Source organism: Seriola dumerili, unplaced genomic scaffold (assembly GCF_002260705.1).
Source record: "Seriola dumerili isolate Sdu_G_001 unplaced genomic scaffold, Sdu_1.0 BDQW01001995.1, whole genome shotgun sequence".
Taxonomy (NCBI): domain Eukaryota; kingdom Metazoa; phylum Chordata; class Actinopteri; order Carangiformes; family Carangidae; genus Seriola; species Seriola dumerili.
In genome coordinates, this window is record NW_019176250.1 from 102,083 (window position 1) to 124,375 (window position 22,293).

General features: G+C 39.8%; 1 protein-coding gene across 6 annotated transcripts in view; it reads right to left on the reverse strand.

The window, feature by feature from the left end:
• Positions 1-478: 478 nt before the first annotated feature.
• Positions 479-22,293, reverse strand: part of LOC111239156 (muscleblind-like protein 1) — a 63,565-nt gene continuing 41,750 nt past the window's right edge. For 3 of the 6 annotated variants that reach the window (XM_022768965.1, XM_022768966.1, XM_022768967.1), the window contains exons 3-11: positions 17,181-17,351; positions 12,463-12,681; positions 9,088-9,327; positions 7,320-7,373; positions 6,319-6,469; positions 4,792-4,827; positions 3,906-3,997; positions 3,482-3,555; positions 479-2,365 (exon numbers count right to left, since the gene is read on the reverse strand). In XM_022768965.1, the coding sequence (XP_022624686.1) occupies positions 3,499-3,555; positions 3,906-3,997; positions 4,792-4,827; positions 6,319-6,469; positions 7,320-7,373; positions 9,088-9,327; positions 12,463-12,681; positions 17,181-17,351 (1,020 nt within the window). In that variant the 3' untranslated portion in view covers positions 479-2,365; positions 3,482-3,498. The remainder of the gene's footprint in view (positions 2,366-3,481; positions 3,556-3,905; positions 3,998-4,791; positions 4,828-6,318; positions 6,470-7,319; positions 7,374-9,087; positions 9,328-12,462; positions 12,682-17,180; positions 17,352-22,293) is intronic. The other 3 variants (XM_022768968.1, XM_022768970.1, XM_022768969.1) reach the window with 3 other exon arrangements.

The window sequence follows — 22,293 nt, forward strand, 5'->3', positions numbered from 1 at the left end:
TATGTACAGAAGTGCAAAAAAGTCAACCTTTATCACCTTTATCGCCTCAAGATTCCCCACCCCACCCTTGTTGTTTGCAGTTGGCTGAGGAAGAGATGAGTGTGCAGACTCAGTTCCCTACTCACCACGTTCACCTGACCCCGCCAGCAACGCCCCTGAAAAAGTGATCAAATATGCAGCTTGTTTTCCAACATGGCCCAATTTCCAGGGAGAGTAAAAATATTAAAACAATAGTTACTATTTGAAATGGATACAGTAGAAAATAACATCTTTACTCTAAACATCTAAGAACTAGATTTTTATAATAGTCTTTTTTTTCTTATATGACTAGTTACAAACCTTACAATCATTAAAATATTACTCGGTTATCGGCAACGGTTGCCACAGTGACAACTCAGCCTCTCTGTTCTATTATTCATCACTGTTAGATACTCATATAAAACATCTTTGTTCAAAGAACACAAAAAGACTAGAGAAATGAACAATATGCATACAGTTCAACAATATGCATAACGTAGAAAATATTGAGTTTACAATCATAATCATACTAAAATCAACATTACATGGAATTTCAGGAAACTGTGCATGAGGAACACACAAACACACACTTTTACCTTATATTCATTATAAGAAAGATAAATATAATAAGCAAAACTAAAAATCAGAACTAATATCAAAATATCATCCAAACAAAATAAAGTAAAACACTCCTCATCTAAAGAAAAACTACAAGAAAGTTAAGAAAACACTGACAAAAAAAGTGACAATTACATAGTGCTCTGTGTGTGTGTTATAATTAATATGGCGTGGATTAGGCATCTGGATGGTTCAAAATGGCATGTTGCATTGTGCTGACCCGATGGTACATTCTAAGGCTTTGGATGAGTAATACAATCGTTTAAATTCTTGCCACTTTCCCTGTACTATCCACCAATTAAATATGCCTGAAGAACACCCAGAACACAACAAAAACAAAGAGTTCTAGAGATCTACTCTAAACACCCGATCCTTCATTGGGCTCGCCCCACTAGTCTACCCACAATATCTAGTAACAGTGACACAAAAAGACTTTGGCTGACTATCTGAAAACAGTTCTCAGGTAGACGTATTTAACAAATATTCTTAAATATGTCAGACTATATATACATTACACTAAATCTACTTTTACAACCTGCCTTAAAATATGTGTAACCATACAAATGAAAAACAAATCAGGTCATACAAATCACATATCCATCACCAGTTGCACTATAGATTTTGACTTCTGTATCACAGCAGTTTGGATACCAACTGACCGCCCTGTTGTTTCAAAGCTATTCATCATTACATCTTCATCATTGGGAGAGTCTTTGGTCTCTCACGCACAAACAACTCATCTGACTTTTAGAGTCAATAGACTTAATGAACATGGAGAGATCTGTCTGCACAGATCCAGTCATTTCCTGTCTAAACAACTGACATCAACAATAAGGTCTAAGAAAAAAAAAAATTAAAAATCTATTCATTCAGTAGAAGATTTGAGTAAAGCAGACAATCCGGGGAAGGTAATCTAATCAGCAGTGATGCTAGTTGGAATCACAGGTAATGACAGGTCACGACATTGGACACTACATGCTGTCCAAGAGAGAAAATAGAGACGTATTAAAGGGAAGTGTTGAGTTTAATACTTTGTAACACTGCTTGAATACCATTCATGTATTTTGAGATGTATGGCACTTTACAGGGATGCCTGCAAGGTTAAAGACATGTGCTTAAGAGATAGAAAGGTAGGCTACAAAGGTTTGAAAGACACCTCACAGACATTCAGTTGCTATTTTGCCTCTGAGTGCACTCATGTAATTTCCCTTATCACTGGTTTAACAAAATAAAATCGTAATGAAAATCATTGTGCATGCATATGTGATTCAGTCAGATTATTTGTTTCTTTTACCTCAACTGAAATACAAGGTGCGCCTTTGTGTAAACAAATGAACACATTTAGGTCAAAGACCAACAATCAATGAACAAACAAACAACATAAGTCATGATTCTTGGTCAATGGACGTACCAATCCAGCAGTCGATTTTTTTTTTAACGACCGCTCCACACATTAACCTCATTTTAACATTCAAAGTGTGTCCGGTGAATAAAGGTAAGTTGCCTCTACAGAGCGAAAGGCAGTCTGTAATGCAAATGATGTTCTTTTCTGTTGTTGTGTAATAGTGTGCATGAAGTACACATGAAAACAATCCTAACAAACTGTGCCTCCTATGTTAACATGCAGATTTATTCCAAACCAGTTTAGATTTGGTTCTCCGTTTTGCTCTTGATGTTACAGGCATGAAGGGTGACCGCTAATCTGGACACCGGCACACTCCAATTCCATCTGGAAAGAAGTTCACAAGACACAGCAAATTACAAGTGAATCACAAGGACAAATTGTAAAAAAGAGCTGAGTTGAGATTCTTGAGTTTCTTATTGTCTTGAAATCTGACCCTTTATTTCACATCAGGGACAAACAGCATCAACCCGCTGCCAGACAAAAACATCAATACTGATAAATTCTGCAAAAACCCAAATTACAGTCAGTGACAACAGTCTTTTATGTCCACTGACAATGTTGCTTGCTTGCTTTCTATAATATGTCCTATGCTGTGGGATGGTTAAGGTTACCATGATGGATTAGACAACTAAAACACTTGGTTACAGTTAGGGAAAGATTGTACAGTTAATAAAAAGGCAAAGAAAAGGTTAATCACAGTTCTGGAGGAAAACTCAGGACTCATTACTTCCTGTGTTTGCACTAAATGTTGCCATTAATGAACATAAATAAAAGATTGGTGCTGAAATGTTCAATATGAATGTAATTCCTTAGAATATTGGGCTGGATTTGAACAATTTATGAGTGATTTACTCCTGTATTTTCAAAGTGAAGAATCAGTGGCTATAATCAACTTCTTATGTATTTTGCACTTGCCAAGTCGCACATTGAACAGGAATCAAAACCACATCAGGGAGGAATCAAGGGAGCAAAGGAGGTCTGATTCACTACTGATGGCGCATGACCTCTAAAACTTCAGTGACCAAGTAAGATTTAGCAAACAGGAAATAAATGGATGTCCGGTGGCTTTGAGTGCTGAGTTCAACCCTCTTGCTCAAAGGAATAGTTTGATATTTTGGGATATGCACATTTGGTGGTTGTCTTGTAGTTGTTGTGAGGTAGGCAGGTAAACTACAACTTGTCATTTTTTACATTTTGGTTTTTGTATGTGTAATAAGAAAATGACAAATTTTTCTGCATTACATAAATGACTGGATGATAGAGATGTTTACAAAAAATGGTGACTGTCTAAACAAACAATATTGTCAGCTGTAAAACATGCAGTTGTTGCAACTCCTTCATGTAACAATTTCATAGCTGTTTGGGAGAAAAGTAACCATGACTGTAGGCTACTGGTCTGAATGCAGTGTGTGAGATGTTGAAAAGAGGTGAAGTACATACTGTTCTGATTGAGACTCCTACATCTGGGTCACATACTTGTGACTAGTCAGATGGTCTGCAGATATTATTGGAATCTGATTGAGAGGGGGAAAAGAGAGAAAGAAAAGGCAGAGAGCGATAAACAGAAGGAGGGAGAAGGAGGAGGGAGACAGGGACATCAGTGGAAATGAGGACAAACACCACTTCAACCTAAATTGATAATAAAGATAAGCATAGTAATTATCTAGATAATCACAGTATTTGCTGACCTGAATAGTTTGCAAAGATCAGAGATGAGCCTCATGCATTCATGCATTTTTCATTAAGAGGCAAATTGAAATCATAAGGTTAAAAATAAATAAATGAATTCAACCAACAGATGCTGAAAAGTCAGAGCTGATACCAGAAGTAAAAGAGAGTGAGAGGAGACAGGAGATGGGCAAACCTGATTGGCTGTTGCGGTTGCAAAGGGAACACTTGTGGCAGATGTGGTGGCTGCAGACACAGTGGCTGGAGTAGCACCGTGCATCATGGGTACTTGGAGGGAAAGATCACACAGGCAGTTGAACCAGAGCAGATATTTTTTTTTATGTTACACTTAATTTTTATGAGAAAGTTTTAGTGATCTTTCTAACAACAAAACTTCAAGAGTCAAGGGATAGCGACAGGAAGACACATCAGAGAAATTCCTAAGAGTACAAGGTAACTAACTAACAAATTGAAAAGCAAAATATAAATACAGATGGTAGTACTTATTTTATTGTCTATTTTGGGGCATATTCATACTTCCTCCATAAAAAACTGCAATAACACTCCAATTAAAACATAAAACAAAAATTAAACTTACAACAACCTCTACTACTTCTACCACAACTTATACTACCAATAATAAGTCCTCATGTGTACATGGCACGCATAGCCAGACAGTATAATGAGATGCTCCAGAGGTTAGAGAGCTTAGGATGGAAGGATAATGAAGCAGGGGTTGGGGGGGTGGGGGTGAACTGCAACAAGCATTAGGTGACAGACAGACCTGTGGCAGAGCAAGAAGAGGTTCATTCCATACCACAAAGATGTATTGCAGAGTATAATAAAACACATAGCTCCCAATTGAAATTACACAATTAAGTTCAAAATCATAATTTGCGTTTCATGTTTTATCAGCCATCCTATCATTTGCACTGAAAAGAGATTACATATGCCATTTTGGTTTAATGTCAAAGTCTGAATTCACAAAACGGAGAATGTGCTCACACTATGTGGTGAGTTGAATGAAACGTGAGTGACTAAAATGAGCTCAGAGATAATCAGTAAGGAAAGCTGGCACCTACCAACACTTGTTGCAGGTGTCATGCACAATATCGAGCCTGCCCATCATGCATTGCAGCAGGGAGTGGAGTGAATAGGGAGGAGAAGAAATCAAGAAAAACCATTACAAGTGTTACAAGTCAAACAATAATGGATTAAAACAGTGCTCTGATTATTTAAACCCTTTGGCCTTAATGCAATAGCTGAAAATGTAACAAAATTGATTACTGATAAATACACATATTAATCATTGCTTTATACACATCACAGTTGCTGCCAACAGACATACAGCACGGCAAAGGAAGCATGTGCATGAAAGCTCAGAGTGGGGACAGTCGTGGTAGTCTGCCTGTCCAGCCCCAGTTTACTGTTTGACTGCTCCATTAAATAGAAGGGCAAATTAAACACTACCAGTGGTCCCATTTTCCTGTCAGCCGTGTAGCAGCTGTTTGCACAGTGGTAGTTCTGAATGACCTGCTTTCAAAATCCTCAAAGTGTGTTGCAGTGACCTGACAGTCCAATAGTGTGGGACATATGAGGATCTGAGTATTCGAATCTCTCACAGACGGGAATCGATGGCAGGCTATTCTTAGGCTGTCAGATGAGAATATGGGACACAGTGTAAGATGACTACGCAGCGGCCAGAGGAGAGTGGTTCAAATAAGCTGTGTGTGTGTGTGTGTGCGTGTGTTGCACAAGCTGTATATTAAGGGCATGATTTTCACTGGGACTAGAGGGGAGACAAGTCCTCTCTCTCTGCAAAATCCCTGTTCTGTTCCCCCACTATGCAGCTTTAGTTTGATTTACTCAATAAAAGCTCTCTAAACTGTGTCATCTCACTGTCCAGCTGCCTAAATCAAGGTGAAAGAAAAGAAAGGTTGATAAAAAATGTTGATCGATCATCTGGTTCACCTTGTTATTCTGTGCTCACTATAATGAGATGCACTCAGCTTTTGGTTCTCTGGGTTTTGCCTGTCAGGATGCCCTGACTGCAGAGGCTGGATACAGCCTGACAGGAGGCTCTGGAGATACTTGTTAGGGCCGAAAAAACATAATGGGAACCCCTTCTGCAATGTTTTTGGGATAGGTTTTGAATTTCAGTTGATTATGTGAAATGGAAACACTTTCAGAAAAAGAAATAGATAATAGATAATCAATCAAAAATGAGGCAATAAAAGACAGTAGAAATGATATATAGTTAAGCCATTAATAATACTGATATTAACAGAATATGGACGACTTTTGCTATGGCAGGAACAAAGACCATTCTATCACAATGTGTGAAACTAAGCTCTTATGCTAAATAAATATGCAGAAGACAGTAGTTACAGTGTCTTAAAAAAACAACAACCCTGCACACACATGTGCAATTAAGTCCATGCAAGTGTTTCCATCATGTCACCAACAATGAAATCACACAGTCATTCAGCCATTCACAGCTTGCGCCAAAACATAATCAATGAGTTTCATGAGAAACTACGTGTGATTTGACAGCCAGTACTGATGGGATAACTGCCACAAACATGGGTTAAAGAAAGCTCAGACCTTACCTGATGGTATGAAGGCAGCCTGCTGTTGAAACTGCATGTTGGCCAGGGCCTGTTGGTACTGGAATACGCCAGCATTGAACATTGTGGTGGCACCGTTGGCTTTTTCAAGTGCAGGTCTCTTTGGTAAAGGAGGCAAGACGGGAGGGAGCCCCTGATGAGGGGACAACACCAAAATAAAGGGATGGGAAGTGAGGGAAATAAAAGGATGATAGCAGTGACATTCAGGACAGAGAGAAGAAAGAATTTCGTTAGAAGATAAAGTTGCCCTTCCAAACAGCTATTATTACAAACACTGGCAAGCAAGCAGTGGACTACACTACCTCTGTCAGAGCAAGACAGTGGCGCTAGCTGACAAACTGTGATGTCTATCTTGCTAGTGACAACAAAACACAATCCTCAACACAATGTCATCAACCTCATGATATGATTTTAAAAACTGCACACAATATAATATCTATATAAATCTTTCTGTAAACAGAACTATCATGACAGCTTTAATACAAGTTATTGTATTGATTGTTGGACCATCAACAGAAATGATGTAGTTAGGGAAAGCTGCACTGCCAACTCCATGATAATAGTACACTATAAGCCATGTTAAGACTCTCATGACACCTCTTAAACAATTACACATGCATTATGGGAAGTGACAAAATCATGCAAAGACTACCATACCTTAACAGACACTAAAATACTACATTTTCATGCCAGCAATTAATTGCTTTTTAAATTCACTTAAGGTGATGAGCTGACCATCGACAGTGAAAATTGTATAGGGTTTCCTATTCAAGTCCTTTTCCTTTTTGGCCACAGATGTTTTAAATTAATATTCAAAATGATCAATTTGTTTATGTTACACAACCAATGGCTGCAATCAGTTCATCACCCCGCAGTGTTTCCTCAGTTCAGATCATTAAGTATCTACTGTATTTTAGAACTACAAAAGCATATCCACTAAATCACAGCTACATGCCAAGCTAAAAGGTGAAAGGTCAAAGTACCAGGTCAAAAGTTGCGTCGAGGGGTCGCTTCAGTGATTTGACAGCCGATTGAGTCTTAATTAGCAGGCAGCGAGCACATGATGGCAATGGGCCAATGGGGTTCAAGCGCATTAACATAAACCAGCAAGCGGAGGTGCATCATGGGGGCAGCAGTGCAGTGTGGGTTGGTGAGAAAAAACAAACAAAAAAAACAAACAAACAAACAAATAAAAAAACAAATCATTGAAATGCAATATACAACAATAACAAGACTAGGGCATGCACATTAATGGCTGTAGGGTTACTGAAAAGAATTATGGCCCTTCACATAATTTATTGTCAGAGGAAAATTCTGTTTCACAAGCTACAACTTTGAGTGCAATGGTGTTCTAGTCCAGAAAGGAGGATTAACCAGATTTGTTACATTCAAATTTAAGGAAATTCTATATTACTGTTTCCGAACAGGCTCATCATGTAATATATGGCTACATGGCTCCTGCTCCGGATGCTGGGTATACTTACAGTCTGCTGTGACTGGACAACCTGCTGTCACCACTTTCTGAACAAAGTCAAACACTGTGCAAGTTCGAATTACAAATACCTTTTGTAAAACTGGCACAATTAATCATCCATTACCAACATAAAGATTTCCTGTTTAAATATAAAGCTGGTGTATTCGAAAGCTGCTTCAGGACGTTCTTTCAGATATCAGATAAAAACACTACTTTTTACACTGTATAATTTGTATGATTTGATATTTCCTGGTCTTTATTATACTATTTTATTCTATTTATTGTCATTTATTTGGCTTTACTGTTTCCCGTATAATTTAATTGATGTTTCATATCCTTTGTGTAAGCACTTTGTAAGTGTGCTATACAACTAATCCAAGTCTGTGGCCACACTGTAAAATTAGCTTTTCCACCACTAATTGTCATTTTAAATGCCATTGAAGCTAATTAAGACTAAAAGAATTAACATCACACAGAGAAGAGAGGTAAAAAAAGTACTGGTAATGTTCAAATATTATGACTAATTTGACTTTATGGAATAATTTAAGGGTGAAGGGCTAACTGAGATCAAGTTTATCCTCCTTTCTGGGTTGCATAATGAATCTATTATACTTGGCTCAGCAAAACCTCATTGTGTCCTTTTATAAAAAAAAAAAAAATATCACTGCATTGCAGAAACAGGATTGGAATGAACAGTAGTTAACAATTTAATGTACCTACTGACCTTGAACAGCAGCAAAATACACTGTAGAACTAATAAAGCAGCAAAACAAGGAGGAGCAGGAGGAGGGGAGCAGTAGTCTCAGTCACATACTAGCATGATCACTACAGCCTGCCGCTAATAAAGCACACATCGACTGTATCTTCATAGTGCGTTGTGTGTGTATTGAGTGCATTGTGTCAGAACTGAAGGGAGCAGGGACAGTGGAGACTGGAATGTGTGCAAGGAGCTTGAGTAACAGCACAGGGGAGAAGATGTTTCAGTCAACATCTGTGTCACAAGTGTTTGTAGTACACTGTATGTACTCAAAACCCAGATAGAATTACCCAGGTCATGTTTATGTGGCCCACATCAAAATTAGAAGAGCTTAATGATTTGTTTTATGTCATCACATAAAAATCAAGACTGGCTTGTCCTTGATTTTTAACATAACAATACTGGTTATTTGATTTAAGTGTAATTCCTCTGGCTGCACAGGGCTGAGGAGGCCATGATACTTTAGATGTTCCTTTGCTTGCGTCCTTCTTGGTGGTGTAATCTGTGGACAGATACCTACCATGGCTGCAGCAGCCGCAGCCTGGTTGACTTGGTGTTGGGCGGCTTTGATCTTGGCCTGCAGGTGAGCTGGAGGGTGAAAGTACTTGCACTTCTCCCTCGAGCAGCGGCCCTTAATGTAGTCCATACACACAGTGACTGTGTTGTCGTTGGTGTCAATCATAGTGCTATCTGCAGGATGGGCAAAGCGACAGTCGTTCTCCCCACGTGTACAGTTGCCCCGCTGGTATTCCCGACACACCTGGGGCACAAACACACATTTCACTTCTTTTATTTTGTTTACATGACATTACAAATTTGATCATAAACCTGAAATACAGACACTTGGGTACAGAAAAACACACAAACATCAGACCCACACACACACATTATGAAGTTACTGTTCACTTTACTTCACATTTGATGAAGTAATCAATCTGTGCAGTCATTTCAGAACTTGACAATCACTTTACCAGACAGAGCTAACCAATCTTAATGACAGGTTTGGCCATTACTGTTGATTGATAAGCAGAACAGACCGTAACCAGCATTTACAGACTCATCAATCACACAAACTTTATCCATTATTCAAATGAGCTCTGTTGATGTTCTTTCTTATACAAAACAGAAGGGGGCAGCACCTGCGTGAACAGTTGGGAAAGTGATTACCTCAGCCTGAATGTAGGAGCCCAATGAGGCTCCTGGGAAATATGGGGCTGGTTACCCTCAAGGGAGGCTGTAGCTGACGTAATCAGCAGCCCACACAAAATAACTCTCTCTCTAAGACACATACACACACACACAAACACAAACACAAACACACACACAAACACACACACACACACACACACACACACACACACACACACACACACACACACACACAAACACACACACACAAGGTGGGTGCACATATAATTTATGAGGCAGCATTTTTTTTTTTTTTTACAGAATTACATTTTGGCACTTAAAAAGCTCTGCAATAACTTAAGATCTCCGTTTGAGTCTGCCCTACCCTATACCCAATGAAATCTCATTTCATGGTATGCTGTATCGATCAATCAGTTATTATGAAATAAAAAAAAAAAAAATTTACCAAATGTCTGTTTACCAGTCTCACTGTCTGCATGCATAAAGGATTTGATTTGTGGTGGACCGGCTGCCAGACAAAAGGCCACCAGCGCAGTTATCTACAAACCAAACCTGCTCTGTCTCCTTTCATGACAGCTCATCATCCACAATCACTGATTTGCGTGAGCAACGGGGTAGGAGTCGTCTACAAAGATATAAATATACGAAGGCACAGCTACACACGCATGCTCACACACATTAATTCCCCACCACTGCTATGATCACCACTGTTGCTACTGGTCTTATTTAAAAAAAAAAACAAAAAAAAAACAGACTGCCTTGTTGTCAGGCAGATGTTGGAGAGGCGGGTGAGGGAGGGAGGGAGGGAGGGAGGGAGTGAGGGAGGAAACAAGGGAGAGAAAGGAGAATGTAAGAGTGGCTGATGAATAAAGAGTAAAGGACAGAGATGGGGATCAAGGAGACAGAGTGAGAGTCATTGGGCGTTGAAGTGAGTGTTGCCGGCATAGAAAAAAAATTAGTGAAGAAAGGGAAGACAGTCGGATGTTCTCTGAACCAGGTGTGTTTCTCTGAACAGCAGCTAATCATGCATTAGACAGAGCTAACCCGGTGAAAGTTCTGAGTTGGACAAACAAATAAATGGCCTGTTAATCATATTTCTGTCCCCATGGTAACTGTCCCTTTGAGCCATTTACATCACCATGGTTGCAGGTAAGCAACATATGATTTTATGCATGCTGAAATGCTGCAGTATGGCTCTATACAAGATAGAGACAGAGAGACTGCTGGAAAACATTTCTCAGGAAAACAGTCTGGAGGATTGTCTTCTAAAATAGGAATTTCTCTCGGCCTCAAGGAAACGGTCTGTAACATATCTTCTGACTGCTATGTGTGTCAGTCCACTGAATTCCAGCTATGTTTATTTTGAACTACACACTAGAAACTAAAATATGGCTGGCCCTTTTCTCTAAGATATTTTTAGCAAACCTAGTTCCTGATAAATGAGGCTAGGATATGAATTCTCCCAATAAAGACGCTTCACCAGCACACACAGGGCTGAGCTCTACAGGCAGTGTTGACCACTGGCCCCAAATATCTAGAAGGGAAAAACACTGAAAATTAACAGATTTTTGCTTCTACTGCCAATTATTACATTTGGCAAATAAATATTTCATATCTGTTTGTCTGTTTATTGGACTTTGGTGCAGAATGCTATCAATCCTTTGCCAGACAATCCCTTCAGTTGCCAGTCTGCGTCAAGACCTGCATGTTCTTCTATTAACAACAACTTCTTGCCTCCAATTTTCCAAAACTTAAATTTTCTCACCAGTCATGACTCCTCCGTGAAATTCAGGCACCACTCTGTCCTTTGTCTCTGTTGCCTTTTCTCTGCTTGCCCCAACCCCTCCCCTGATAAACATAACATGTCTACGAATTGATTTCCTATCTTTTCTCCTGTCACTGACCCTTTCCCTCACTCTGCATGTCGTCCACTTGTTAGTCGGGCCAAGAGACTTCTTCAACCTCACCTCCATTAATTACCCAGCCACCCAATGTTACATTTTAAATGTAACCTTCCTAACGTTCTCGCACGCCTCCTGCCTGCCTCCAACGATTTCCCCATTATTCTGCCGCGAGTGTTCCCCGGGTGGGGCTACATAATGGATGAGATTGACTTACTGTCCAATTAATGATTATCTGAAAACAGCTAGAGGAACAGCGCTCATCAGGTTTCATGACTGATTGCTTTCATAGAAGAATTAAAGATTTTTCAGAAAATTACACACTGGTACAGTATAACTTGAGGTTGTGTCAAACAATGTTGTCTCCTGCCTGTTGATGGGATGCAGCGACGGTATTGTTTGTAGAGGGATACTCTCATTAACGCCTCTTTCTCTTTGCTTAAGTCTGGGTAATAACTGTATTATGGTAATGGGATATAGTTACTGTAAAAGAAACTGTGTACCAGATACATAATTAAAGTCTACAAACAGAGACTGTTGAAGCAAGACTTTCCAACCCATGCCTTTAATATTCAAATAAGCACAGCCCACATTTCAAAGCCCAATCTGTTTGTATAGCTGGGAAAAAGATCCTCACCGGGTGCAGTGTTTACTAGAGTTTTGTTAATCTATCTTTTAATCTGTGACTGATATGAAAGTGACAAAATAATTATGCAAATCCTCTCATCTGTGTGATCAGTGGTGTGTGTGTGTGTGTGTGTGTGTGTGTATGTATGTCCTTATGTGGTCATATTCTTCCTATTTATCCCTTCGACTGTCAGCATAAATGTGTGTGTGTTTCTCACCTCCAGTCTGTCTGTCCTCATGAGTTTCTGTGCAGCAGCAGCAGCAGCAGCAGGTACGGGGACACTGGGGTTGCTGGTGACCAGTACAGGGGCGCTGGGCAAGATGTCAGCGGGCATCAGGCCGGGCGACACTGGGCCAAGGTAGGGGTTAAACGCAGCAGCCGCTGCTGCAGCAGCATTGGCATTGGTTGCAAGGCTGGGTGTGACTGAAAACATGGGCTGTGGGCACATGGAAAATGACAGAGTTGGTCAAAACTTTGCAAAATCATCCCAGATTTCTCACAAAGTCTATGTATGAAAATTGAATATTCAGTTATATCTGTCAATAAGTATAATGCCATCCTTTCTCGCTCTTACAGCACTTGAAGTTATATGACAGTAGACGGTGAAATAACAGATGTATGCAATTATCAAAAGCCAAGCTGAGGATAGGAAGAGTGGTGGTGGATGTGGAGAAAAAGAAGATGGCAAAAACAGACAATTAATGGGCTTACATCTGAAGCAAAACAATGTGCCTTGTTTGATGGCTGCTTGTCTTTCATTTACTCTGACACAAAGAGGAAGCCTAGGCTTTGTATCTGGTGTCACATCCCCCCTACATGGATCAGATGGAATCACGCTTCATACACCAGAGATCATAAGGACAGGAGTAATAAGGATGAGGGACGTCAAGCTGTGTGTGCATGTGAGGGGGGGAGAGAGGCTATACTATACTATACTATACTATACTATACTATACAACAATGTACGTGTTGTGCTGCAGTTTGAAAGGGAAAGGCATTCTCCAAGAGGGAGCATAAAGAGTATGCTAGCTGACATAGCACACTGCAAATTTCCCCTGCACGTTCCTGACCTCAGCCCCAGTCTGAGGATTGTCTCTTGAGCCCCTGCCAACACGACACAGTGAGTAATAGAACAGCAGCAGCCAGAGCTGGACATCTACATTCCTCTCAAAACCTCATCGCTGCTCTGGGATGACTCAGAGAAGTCAGGAATAATGGCGTGGACTTTCTAATTCTTCTACTGCTGCTCTCTGGGATGTTTGAAGAATTATGTCCTATCACAAGATGCTCCAGAAAAGTAGATTTGCCTCTCTCAAGGTGCTCAGACATCAGTTTGAGACATTCATAGCTCAAGGTTGGGATAAGATTAGTATGATATCATTGAAAAGACTCACAGTCATGAGGATTTAACTATGCAGTGATGTCATCCTGCAAGAAGTTTGTGACCTTGTTAAGAGCCTTTCTGTAACGTCTCCTCACTTACCATTGAACTGTTTCCAATAATGATAAGACCATACAGATTCTTGATATAAATAACAATCACAACAGATTCAAAACGATTATATGAAATTGAGCATATTTACACTGTAGGAACAGAAAAAAAAATTCTCACTGCATGCCTCCTGTCAGCAATTTGTATCACAGCAGTGATATTATGTGTGTGTACTGTGGTGCTTGCTTGACAATCTTCTATTTACAAAGATTTCCCTTTTTACTTACTCTGCATCCAAACTAGAAAAGTATATTGAAAGGCATTACAAATACAACTCAATTAAAAGTTAGATTCTAAGATTACAGATCAAAGAAAACTTTCCATATCAAAATTTTATGTAACAACCAAATACTAAGACGTTTTCATCAGTGCATTGAGGGAGAACCACAAAAGTTGCTTTCAAAGAACTAAATAGAGAGCTCAAAAGCAACGTGATGACTTAGAGCAGTGTTTCAGTGTCATGCTAGGTCATGAAATCGTGTCTTTTTTTAAATCTGATGTCAAATGATCCTGGGAAATTTGAAAACATTATGCAATCAATGTTTAAAATGTTAAACTGGCACAGTCTTTAACGTTGTATAATAACCCTGTTTTGCTGATCATTTCTATAGTAACAGACTTGTTCAACAATAATAATTGTTCAATAACATTAGTTAACATAAGACACTGGTCATACTAGTGCAGTTTTTGGTACTTCTGTCTTGGCTTCGTTTTTCAGACTTGGAAGTTGCAGCTCCATTAACACTAATAAAAGACTTAAAAAAGACAGTTTTTGAGTTTGTGATTTTAAAGATGCTACTGATTCTAAATGTTCACCACATCTCTACTGTTTAATCATCAAATTTATCCACTGAGGAAGAAGAAACCTGAATTCATATATATATATATATATATATATATATATCAGCTACACTGAGCACACTCTAGGCTTTGTTTGTTATGATGCAATCACTTTTCAACACTAGACTATCCCTGCTTGACCCCCACCGAAAACATGGAAATACATCTAATTATAGACGTGAGACACCACTGGAATGCCCTGACTTTGTGGTTTGATTTAGCTTTTTTTATACACTGTCTGCACCAAACAAGTACACCAAATTTATTTTGGTGGTGTTTTTTTGTTTTTGTTTTTAAATGTGAGTGAGTGAGTGAGTGAGTGAGTGAGGATACAGTTCTGTAGATAGATATAACTATGAGTCTGTAATAAAAAGCATCATGAGCACCATCACTCACAGCCAACTGTAATGGACCCTAATTAGTTCACCCTCTGTACAGTTCCATGCATGAAATGAAAGCACTCTCCTACGCACTTGGAGAAAGAGGGGGGCAAGTAGAGACAAAAAAAAAAAAGTGGGAGAGCAGCAGATAAAATGTGGTAGAGATACTGAAGATGGGGGCAGGAAACTAAGCTAAAGACACAGGGGAGGGATAGAGGAAGAAAGCCTGATTCCTGGAAAGGCTAGTACCCAGTCTTACCCTTTGTTCTCTTTGCACACAACATGGCTCTGTTTTCTTGACTCTTCTTTGTAGTGCAGGTCTAAAGCCATCTCTCCTCACTGCTGTCGTCCTATCTTCTTCACTTTACCTACCTTTCTCTACTCTGTCCATTTATCTCTTCCTGCCTCATTCAGTCCTCCCTTTCTTCTTCTGCTGTGTCCTTCTCTGTCAGCCTGTCTTCCTCCTCCTCTTCCTCCTTACTTTCTCTCTCCGCATGACACAAACAGAAAGGGAGGACTTTGCAGTCCCAGGGAGATCTATTGCTTCTTTAAACCCTGTCATGGTTTTCTCTGTTCCTCTCAATGGGCCTCTCGACACTGCCCCTCTTCCCCAGATGAGGGTGATAAGCCATCGGCTAAGTGTGCACATACGTGTGTGCGTCCAAGCATGCAGCATCTGAAGCTCTTTTGAATAGCTGAGACAAATTCACACCACTGCTCTCTCTTAAACATGAAGGGACAGAGGGGAAGACACAGGATTTACTTCAAGTCTGACTGACAGATCTCACTGACTCTGTAAGGTCTCACGGACAGGACAGGGAAGAATTCATTTGAACTAGCTGACCGGGGCTCCCGCCGTCACCTTGAAGATCCTTGGCGCATGCAGCGGCGTTACAGAGCAGTTTCTGAGGTAATGTGCTGCATGTGCATGTGTCTGTGCATGCGTGGATTTGAGAGTGTGTTAATGTGCGTAATAACAACATGATACTATTGATTTTTGTATAAAATAACTCCTGCACCAACAGTAGTGATTCAATTCTGAGCCCTCTTCTTCAAACATTGCTTATTTAATCCAGGCTGACATGATGAATTTAAATGAATAACTCAAAGTCAACTTACTAGCCTTTTCTGGAGTGGCTACTTGCCACTGAGAAGGAAAAAGCTAGAAAGCGGATCATGAGTTAAGACTGTGTTTGTGAAACTACTGTTTTTAAGGTCAAGGCTGAACTTTCACACTCAAATGAACTGATCCTGTTAGTTCTCATCCAGCTGACCTGGTTCCTCAAACACAATTAGAGAACTTATTTGTTCATCTTGGCTGAAGTTAATTTGAAATAAAGAAAACATGTAGAGAGTCGTAACCATCAGCAGTCCTGTGCTGATCATGATGATTGCACTCATGACTGGCTGCCGTGGCAGAATTGCTTTAGAAATTACATTATAAGTTGATTTAAATAATATTCTTACCTTAGACATATTCAATTAAATGAAACCCCCATAAAGCAGATTACAAGAACTCTTAAACCGCAGATTAAAGGGATAACACATTTCCAGCAACTTTCCAGTTCAAGAGTTGTGGAATCAATCTCACTTTAAATGAAAAAATCCTTTCAAAATGCTATAAATTAAATGCTAAAACAGAAAGTTTTTGCTGATTCATCTCTTTTGCAGATAGTACTGCAAACTAAATTTCTTTTTTTTTAAGTGTACTGATTTGATTTTATTGCCTTGCATCTTTTATCATGTATGCTCTATATTGTGAAAATTCAATTCCACCAAATAATCTGAATAAGCCTGCAGTTGCAGGTTTCATCTTAAAAGAAAAACTGCAGTTTATTACAACTTTGGTTTTATTTTCTTAGCTGTGATCATAAATTTGATCAGATATGAAAACATTGCTAAGTAATTTCTGAGATCTAGGAAATGCAGCAACATCACTAAAATAAGTCCAGTGGGAAAGTGGTCAGACAATTATACCAATATTAAATAATCTATCTATCTTTGTTTTCCTATATATTATGTTAAAGTGCATCCGGAGACATCTTCAGAGAACCAAAAAATCCAGGCTTGTGTCAAATTATCTAAACGAATCAAGTTAACTCAGTTATCCACATATGAACAAAAGGGCCCTGCACACTTGTGATGTATTTAAATTTCAGTGTGTGGGAATTAAGTGTTCAACTACAGATGTGTATATTTGCGTTTGCATATGTGTTCTCTCACCACTGGCTGTAGCTGTGTGCCAGGCATCATGGCATTAGCAAGCTGCATCTGCTGGGCCAGCATTGCCATGTTTTTCTGCTGGATGAGGTTGTTCCTTCCATTGATCTCCAGCTGGGTCTTTAGGTGAGGAGGAGGATGCAGGTACTTACAGTTCTCCCTGGAACAGCGGCCCTGTTGCGGTGAGAGAGGAGGAGGAGGAGATAAGGAGGACGAAATAGAAAAGAGGGAGGGATAAAGGTGGATAGAAACATGGAAAGAAGCGAATTAGTATAGTGCTTCCTAATGTAAAGAAGTAATGAGCCTTAACCCAAGTTGCTGCCCTCTCATTTAGCAGGCGCTGACCTAACATTCCTGACATCTGGGTTTGTCGTAAAGAAGACCGATCAGTTCTGCTTGCTTTTCCCCCTCTGTGACCTAAGCTGCATGCTCGCTACCTTCCCCTGTTTTCTCAAGGTCCCATCGAGAGACAAATTAGCTTCAAGAGCAAAGATAAAGAGGATTAGTTGTCTATCTGCCTCTGCTAACAGATTGGAATACACACAGCGAAACAGAGAGAGACATCACTGTCCCCATGATGATATGGATACTCTGCTCACTTTACACTTATTTTACGTGAACTTTTGAGTGTTCAATATGACTGCGATCAATGATTGTTTTTTTATTATCCATTAATCTGTGGATTCATTGAGTGGACAGGTTATATTTTGCACTGAGTGCATTGTTACACAAGTAATTTTACTTGAGTTCAATTTTCCAATACTCTTTCCATCCCTGATAAAATAGTGAAATAAATTAAATAAATGAAAATTTCCATTGTTTTTTTTTTTGTTGTTTTTTTAAAAATCGCTGCCAGTTACTGTCAATCAACTAATCAATTAATAGACCAGTTGTTTCAGCTTTCTTCTTCAACCTCTGCAGGGAACTGTCAGTCTGATTACATTTATAAATGTCTTCTTTTGTTGAGACAAATTACATTACAAGGAAAAGAGACTTAAGTTCAAAGGGAAAGGAACTTATCCCTTTGTTTAATAGTTGTTAAGAAAAATAGGAACAGGAAATGAAAAGGAAAGACAAAGAGGAGAGAAGCTCAGCGTTTTACCTGCCACCTGAACTGCTGCTGCACTCTTCCTCTAACCAAAGAGGAATTGTTTTGGCAATTTCAGTTAGGAAAGACCCACACTCTCCTCTGTCCTACTACCTTAGAAGCTACGCCACTTGATGCCGGATGTTTTACAAGGCCCAGTGAATCACTATTGATCTCTCCCAATTGAGATGAATGAGTTATGTGTCAATATTTTACATCATTTCGGAAAAGAACCGGATGGAGAACTGATCCAGGATCGATACAGGACTGGAGACTACTGTGACAATAAACATACACACATCATGGCACTCTATCTAATATTCTGCTTGTGTCTATAGACAGTGAGGTGTGTGTCTGGGTGCTCGGTGCTGAGGGTGATTATATTCATCCAGCAGCCGGCAGCCCAAGGGGAGAAGGAGGGAATGTAATTTACACTCTCATAATGCCTGCTCCACTGAACACTCCCCCGAATAGGTGTAATATCTTAGATTTTTACTCCCCCTTTCTCCTTCATTCCCTTCCTTTCACCTCAATCCCACATACATCCCGAGCCCCATGCTGATATTTGCTCTCCTTATCATGAATGCAGAGCAGTGTAGACACGGTGGTGCTGCTGTGATCTGTGTATGTGATCATGTTCATGTATGTGTGCAGAATGTGCAAAACGGAAGTAATACTCTCTCTCTCTCTCTGCCTTTGTCTGTTCCGTTCTTTCCTCTTCTCTCGCCTCAATCTTCCCCCATCAAAATGCATCCTCTGGCCATCTCCTCCCATTACTCCTTTATATAAATCTACTTCCAAGGGATGCGGAGACCAACCCTGCGACACCTCCACAGTACCACCTCCCATGGGGAATTAAAGGTTGGCTGTCATGCTACTGCTTATCTCAGTGAGATTACCTGCTGCCCACTGTGGCCCACTATGACACCTGCTTTCACAACCTAACACATACACTCTTCCACTTTCCCTCTCTTCCTCCCACCTCTCTTCTCTCTCCTCCTTTCGTCTCCTCATCTCGCTCTATCTCTCCATCGCTCCCTTTTATTTCCTCATGCAGGTCGTTCTGCCTAGCTACAGCGGGAGAGGCACTTTGCATTGGAGAGCAGCAGAGTGTCAAGAGTTCTTCCAGCATTTTCATTGGCTGAGAGCTGAGAGGACTCGTATTCCCAGTCTGCCAATTGGCCTAGAGGCACGCATTAACAGTGCTCCTAGTCTGGCTCATCCCTGTATGGCTGTGACTATTGATCAGCACTAATTGGTTAATGTCTTTTGATTTTCAGGGCACATTCCCTCTGGGTGACTAGATACGAGCTAGTCAACTCCAGCCGTGTGTGTGTGTGTGTGTGTGTGTGTGTGCATGTGATTAACTGTGACAATACAGCATAAAATCCCCCAAACATTCTTTGAATACATAGATTTTTAGTGGTCACATTAAACAGATTTTAAACACTTTACCGTTTTACTATATATACTGGGAATAATTATAATAATAAACTACAATAAATAAATTGCAAAATAATCTGACATTTTGTGAATAAAGCCAAAGAACTGGTAGAAAAAGTCATTGTAATTGTTATATGAGTTGTTACATTGACATTTTTAGTAAATAGGTGGGAGCAGCCTGTGAGCTTTTCTGTACCAAATGTGGGATGATGACTACAAGGTTTCACCATTTTCTCAAAATATTATGTCTTCAATCTCAAATATGTGTCTTTCTTCTCATACAATTAGGATTTTATTAACAAAACTTTCACAGACCTTTCTTGTATTTGTATTGGTGTCCCTAAAATTCCATTATCATGCAATGTCACTTTAAAAATAAAACACGGTCCAAGTTGAAGAGTTTTGAACTAATAGACACATTGAAAAGTTATAACAAGAGTTTTAATTCCATCATTTGAAAAACCTTCTACATTCTCTGACGAATCCATGATAAGCATCTAACTAAAGAAAATCTCAAAACAAGATTTTTTTTGCCTTGAAATCTTTACTTTCAGCAAAGCTGCAGGGAAATTAAAGAAGACTTGGAGAAAAGTAAAGACAACATTGTGATGGATCAAAAAGGCTTTGTTGGGGAATGTTTTTCCTATGATGGTTATGTTCCTCTAATCTCCTAAAGGGCAAGGTCAGTGGCTTTAATGTGATTATCTGGCTGCTCAATCCGTTATAGTTGTACAATAATACAGTATTAAATTTTTCTCCAGAATCACTTATGATGCAGTGCAACCTGATCTGGATAACATTCTATGTCTATCATCACTATTATTATGTGTTTGAAAGAAACATCGTAGAGTATTTTGCTGGAGACAGACATGTGAAAACATTATGTGGATAAAGTATTAATATTAGGATAAAGGTTTAATCAGAATGATTAGTCGTGTAGTAGTGAGAATTCCTCTCTGCGTTTTATCAGTTGCATTCAGAAAGGTCAGTATCTTGACCCACACCTACCCCTCTGTTTTTTCACCAGTAGAGTCATTATCTGTTGCTGCGTTGTTGTTGTCTGAACAGTTCAGTGCTGTGTGAGCCTGAAGTCCCTGTTGATCACTGCCTGTGATGCTAATGTCCTGGCTTCTCTCCTGCCTCTTTTCACTGCTATTTTCCCTGCTGTCTAAACAACGTCAGTACAGGTTAATGGTGAGCGTGTCTGAGCCAAAGCAGTTCTCCCTGTGGCTAGAGTGGTGTGACTACCAGACTTCACTCAAGTTGACTCTGTTCCACCTTCACCTGTCTGCCTGTCCTCCACTGAGACGCTAATATGCTAACAGACTACCTGCATCTGTCTCTCACACACTCTCGATTGCTCTATCCCCCTCCTTGTCTCTTCTCTGTCTGCCTCTCCCCCTCCCGCCCTACCTCTCAGCTGATTGTCTGAGCCAGTCTGTTCTCCCACAAAGAATTCACACCTAACAAATCATATTCTTTCTCGATTCAAAGCTACAAAACATCTTTTAACATGTCAGGTTGAGGTTTTGGTAAACAGCCTCCACATCTCATCACCAAACATAGATTCTGAAACTTGAACCAATTTGCAGAGGTCTGGCTGTGCCAATGCACGGTTTCACTTTCCTTTTAATTGGCAAGCCATTAAAATAAAGTGAACCAGCTGTCATAGTCCCATTCTTAAGTGTATGTGTGTGCATGTAGGAGCAGGGTAATGGAGCATTCTGCTCTTATAAATCACCTTGGCCTCATTACACTAGGTAACTTTTTGCCGTATTTCAGCCCCTGGAATCACACTCACATGCAAACAGATGTATAGACAAATGTGCAAGGGCACACACACACACACACACACACACACACACACACACACACACACGCAAACATTTTGGGATGGCAGAATGTTATTGATGTTTATTAATCAGTACAATGCAAATAACAAAGCAAAATTAATTCCTATGTATATATGCAGGTACACATGCAGACAAACACACACATACATAGTGTATGCATGTCCTACCCTTGAGTTACTTCAATTACAACATTTCCACTGCAGTTTCAGGTACGCGTGTGGCTGGTTCTGGCCTCAGCAACAACATGGTTTTAATCAGCATCACGTAATCCTCTGTGACAAGGTTACATCAATGAGGCCGTCCACAAAAACAACAGTGAGTCAGGACAGTTTGCACTAAATTGTTTTTTTAACCCTCCAATCCCCAACTTCTGGATCCACCATACTTTTAAAGCTGCTCTAATCAAAATGTTTACATCAACAATTGATGGAATGATCATGCATAATGTGAACGAGGTCAATCGAACTGACAAACCCACAGTCCCACCTACGGTTTCCCTTAGCTCTACAGAGGATTTCAGCGTCTTTCTGAACCACAGTTCAGTCTCACTGCTCTCATCAGCCTTGTACCCAGCTGTAGCAAGCAGGTGTTTTCATCAAAAAAACAAATAAACCAAGTGGACACTAACTGCTCAGTCCCAAACATAACACAGACAGAAAATAGCAACTAGCAGGTGAACACAGTGAAGCATTTGCAGCTAAAGAGTTGGTGGATACTGAAACAAAATATTAGA